This window comes from Trichechus manatus, unplaced genomic scaffold, assembly GCF_000243295.1.
Source record: "Trichechus manatus latirostris isolate Lorelei unplaced genomic scaffold, TriManLat1.0 scaffold00072, whole genome shotgun sequence".
Classification (NCBI taxonomy): Eukaryota; Metazoa; Chordata; class Mammalia; order Sirenia; family Trichechidae; genus Trichechus; species Trichechus manatus.
The window spans coordinates 679,077-683,488 of record NW_004444008.1 but is presented as its reverse complement, the minus strand read 5'-3'; the positions used below and the strand labels follow the sequence as shown (position 1 = coordinate 683,488).

The window sequence follows — 4,412 nt, the reverse complement described above, 5'->3', positions numbered from 1 at the left end:
AATCACCTGTGCATGGCTCCATTACTTGCCCTTATTTCTACTCAAAGTGCTTCTTACTACCTGATGATACAGCGTTTATTTGTGTCTGCTTGTTTATTACTGTCTCCCAACTAGAAGGTAGACGTTAGGAGGGCAGATGTTTTATATCTCGTCCGTTCCTCCTCCCTCTTTAATCTGCTGTGAAGGTTGAGCTCCGTGCATGTTTAGAACATGTGCAGGACACACGTTGGCCTCAGAGACATTCCTGAGTGCGTGCCAAGGCCACTTCTGTGAGTGACATGCGCGGCTGTGCGCGGCTTCGTGACCTCACTGTTGCCTTTCCTAGGCCGTCCCTTGTCTCCCTTCTTTCTAGCTGGGTCCCACATGTTGAGGTTCTCAGAGAACCTCAACTTCTCTCAGTTTATCGCAGGTCTCCAGAATACCCAGAGCACCTCGCAGGTATTAACATTTCCTGTGGGACTCCTGGAGTGTTGGCTGCCAGCTCCCCGGAGGCGCTCCATGCTGTGTGTGCCTTTCTGCTGCACAGAATTTGGGGAATGTACACTGAGGGTGGGGGGCCTGGGCAGTGTCCCCCCAGGTCCGGCCCCTCAGCAGGTGGGGCTGAGCCTGCCACAGGCTTTTCTCTGGCTCGGGTGTCGTGGTTTGATGCTCTGTAAAATAGTTTACCTCTTCCTCATTATAAAATAGCACCTGCAGGAAATCTGAAAAATACAGATGAGCACAGAAGAATCCACCACTTGTCCCGACACCCAGAGAAGAGCCTGGTACTGTCTTGCTGTGTTTTCTCCCCATCTTTTTTTCCTCACAAGACATTTCTTAGACTGAGTTTGAAGCTTCATAAAAGACGCTTCTCTTTGACCGAGTGTTCGCACACTCAACTCACTAATGTTTCTAGTAACTTCTGAGCAGCCTTTCCTTCCTGAGACATCAGAGAGCCTGTGGTGACCACGTGGTCCATCCCCTAAGAAACTCCTGTTTCAGACACAGAAATGGTGTCAGTGATAAAGGTGGAACCTGACCCCAGGCCCCTCCCCTGCCTGTGTCACCTCTGGGATCCCTTTGGAGATAGTGCTCTGGGCAGACCTGTGCCCTGGGAGGAGGAGGCTGGCCGCTCCCATCCACAGGCCTGCCCAGAGGGCTTAGCCTCAGGCTGCCCTGTGGACTTCCTCCTGCAGCCGAGTCTCTTGGGAGGGCCCTAATGGAACAGTCTTACTCTCCACGCTTTCCTCTCGTCCCCTCCCTCCCCCCAACCAACCCTCTACTTTTAGAGTGTCCTGGTGCCTCCTAAGGCAGGGGGGATTTTCTTAACAGCGATTTGCACTTCAGGACCATCTCGGGAGTGGGAGGGACAGGTGGGCGTCCACAGCCCTGGGGGCTCAGGTCAGGGCTTGCTTCGTTCCGATCCGTCTGACTTTGGGGAATCCTGTGTGATCTGGGGCTCTGCAGGGCCACACCCAGGAAGCCCCCCGTGCTGGGCCTGCTGTCCTTCAGCCAGAAGGTGTCGAGATCCCAGACTCTGTGGTTGAGGGTGCCATGGACCCTCCTGCCTGAATTCGGGTCTGCAAGCTGGCAGGCAGGCTTACTCTCCTGCATCCACCTTTGGAGGTGCTGCAAACCCATGTCGCCCCTGCTCCTGAGGGGCAGTGACAGCACCCTCAGATTCAGAGCGTCATCCTGTTTTGGGGCATGGGGGGATGTCTTTGGGAGCCTGAGGGCGCCATGGGGTTGGCCTCTATAGCCTATGTCCCAGCCTGACCCCAGCCCAGATGGCGTTGTCTGCCAGGTCTGGGCACCAGGAGGGAGGCAGACAAACGCTGGGCCTCTTCAAAGCCCCTGGGACCCAACACCCTGCTCTAGCCGGCGGCTGGCTCGGCATGCATGTACTCACACGCATGTAAGCTCCTCTCCCCGTGACCCCTGTGGGCCGCCTCGCATGGGCCGCCACTGGGAGGCCGCGGGTTTGAGACTGGCGGGACGGCAGTGTGGGCAGAGGCGAGTAGGGGCTTTGGGGGCCAGGAGCCTGGGGGACTGGGTTTGCGCTTGGCCAGGCTGGATGCTGAGACTGGCCCGAGGCCCCCAGCTCGCCCAGAGGAGCCCCCACCACCCGTGGGGGTGCGAGCGCTGGGAGGAGCTGCAGTACCTCCCACGCCTCTCTCCTGCAGGCCCCTGGGCAGCCGGCTCCGTTCCCTCCTGCAGACCAGGAGCTCGGTGAGGAGGTCCTGGGGTCTGGGCGCACTGCCCGGGAGGTCTCCCAGGTCTCACCCCTGCCCCGTCTGAGCGCCTGCGGGGACCAGCCCAGTGACCCCTTCCTTTTCTGCTTGTCCCAGCAGCATGGCCGACAGCAAGGCCAAGCCCACCAAGGTCACCAACAAGACACCCCCTAAGTCTCCGGGGGACCCCACGAGGGAGAAAGCAGCCAAGCGGCTTTCGCAGGAGTCAGAAGGCACCCCTGAGGGCGCGGCAGCAGCCCCAGAGCTCAGCGCCCTGGAAGAGGCCTTCCGGAGGTTCGCTGTGCATGGGGACACGCGGGCCACGGGCCGCGAGATGCACGGGAAGAACTGGTCCAAGCTGTGCCGTGACTGCCAGGTCATCGACGGCAGGACCGTGACCGTCACCGACGTGGACATTGTCTTCAGCAAGATCAAGTGAGTGTGGGGCTGGCCGCAGGGCACCCCAGCACATGGTGGGGCTCCCGATACCCGTCCTGCTGCTCCTTCCTGAGGCTCCTTGTCACATCCACTGTGAAAATGTCTATATGTGCAGAAAAGTTGGAATAATGGTCCGGAGCAGGCCCGTGTCTCCACCACACAGCTTCTACGTGTGCGTGTGTGTCCCTGTGTGTGTGTGTGCGCCCGTTTGTGATATGTGTGCAAGGTACCCCTTTGTACAGTGTGTGCATGTGTCCCTGTATATGTATGTGTGCGTGTCTATGTGCTTGTATGTGTGTGCGTACATGTGCACACGTGTACCTGTGTGCAGTGTGTACATGTGTGGTGTCTGTGCTTACGTCCGTGTGTGCTTGTGTGTATATGTGTGTGCATATCTGTGTGCATGTGTGTGGTACGTGTATGTGTGTTGTGTGTGTGCTTGTGTCCATGTGTGTGCATGTGTGCATGTGGGCATGTTCACGAATCTTTTCCCTGGACACGTCTGGGTAAATGGAGATGTCAGTGCACCTCCCCTCGCGCTTGACAGCACCCCTGAAGGTAAAGCCCCCTTCCCTCCAGAGCCCCGTGGTCACACCTGAGAAGTCACAAGTGCCCAGCCCGGGGCCTGTCCCCTCTGGTTGCCTGTTGTTGGGAGAACGTGCTCGGACCTGCTTTACTTTGCGTTGTTCTTGACCCGCGCGCCCTCGAGGTTGGTGCGCGATGCATTTTGGTTGTTAGTTGCTGAGACCTCGTTGTCTTTTCCCCTCGAGCCGTCCCCGGCCCCCCTTCGTGCATGCCTGGGCTCTTGAAGGGGCCATGCCGGGGGGTGGGAGAAGGACCGCACCCTGGAGGTCCTGCAGGTGTGTGGGTAGGAGAAGGCCACACCCCGGGGTCCTGTTGGTTAGTGGGCTGCGCTTCTCCATGAGGCCTGGGGTTGGCCCACGGGGTCTTGGCTTTGTGGTGTGGAATCTGGGCCACGTATGAACCTGGTGCTCGGCAGCCTGGCTCAGGGCAGCAAACCAGGTGCCCGCTTGCAGTGGGCGGCCTTCTTCTTGATACTTGTCCCCGTGGCACAGTGTGGGAGGGTGTTTCAACGTGGAAAGCTGTGTTGGGAGGGACGTGAAATTTGCCCGAATGGGTTCCCCAAAGTTTTCAACCCCTTGGGCTCCTGCCGTCTCCATGGGGGCACATGGGCAAGAGGGCTAAAATGGCCAGTTAATTCCACTATCTGTGGGCCCCACACAGCCCCTGAGAGGCTGGAGGAGAAAATAGCCGTGTGGGCTGGACAGCCGTGAGGAAGGGGGTGGACATAGCCCTGGCCACCGCCAGTCTGCGCAGGCCCCCTCGGCCTCTTTGTCTGCCTGCCGCTCTGGGGGGCTGTGACAGGATGGACTCGATTCCTTGTGATGACCCGTGTTTGACCTGCTGACCCAGGAGCTAGTTTTGCCCACATAGATGCGAACACGTGTGATTATATATGTTACATAGATGTATGCACACACGTGCAGCCCTCCCTCTGCACACAGTAGGCGGATGCAGTTAGAGCGAGAACAGTCGGGAAGAATCCAGAAACAGCAGAAGGATCTACACATCCTGGTGATGACTGTCATTCCGGGAGCTGACTCTGCAGGCAGCTTTACTTTTTGCTTACTGCCTGTGTGTATGTTACAAACTTTCCTCAGTAAACAAATAGTTCTTATGATTCAGGCCCTCCTTCAAGAAGGGAAAATGCTTTTAAAAGGGGAAGTATAACTGGGGGAATTC

The 4,412-nt window shown here is 57.8% G+C and overlaps 1 protein-coding gene across 1 annotated transcript in view; it reads left to right on the top strand.

Moving 5' to 3' along the window:
* Positions 1 to 2,319: 2,319 nt before the first annotated feature.
* TPPP (tubulin polymerization promoting protein) overlaps positions 2,320 to 4,412 on the top strand; it is a 15,918-nt gene continuing 13,825 nt past the window's right edge. The window contains exon 1 of the mRNA XM_004380266.1: positions 2,320 to 2,645. Within this exon, the coding sequence (XP_004380323.1) occupies positions 2,332 to 2,645 (314 nt within the window). The 5' untranslated portion in view covers positions 2,320 to 2,331. The remainder of the gene's footprint in view (positions 2,646 to 4,412) is intronic.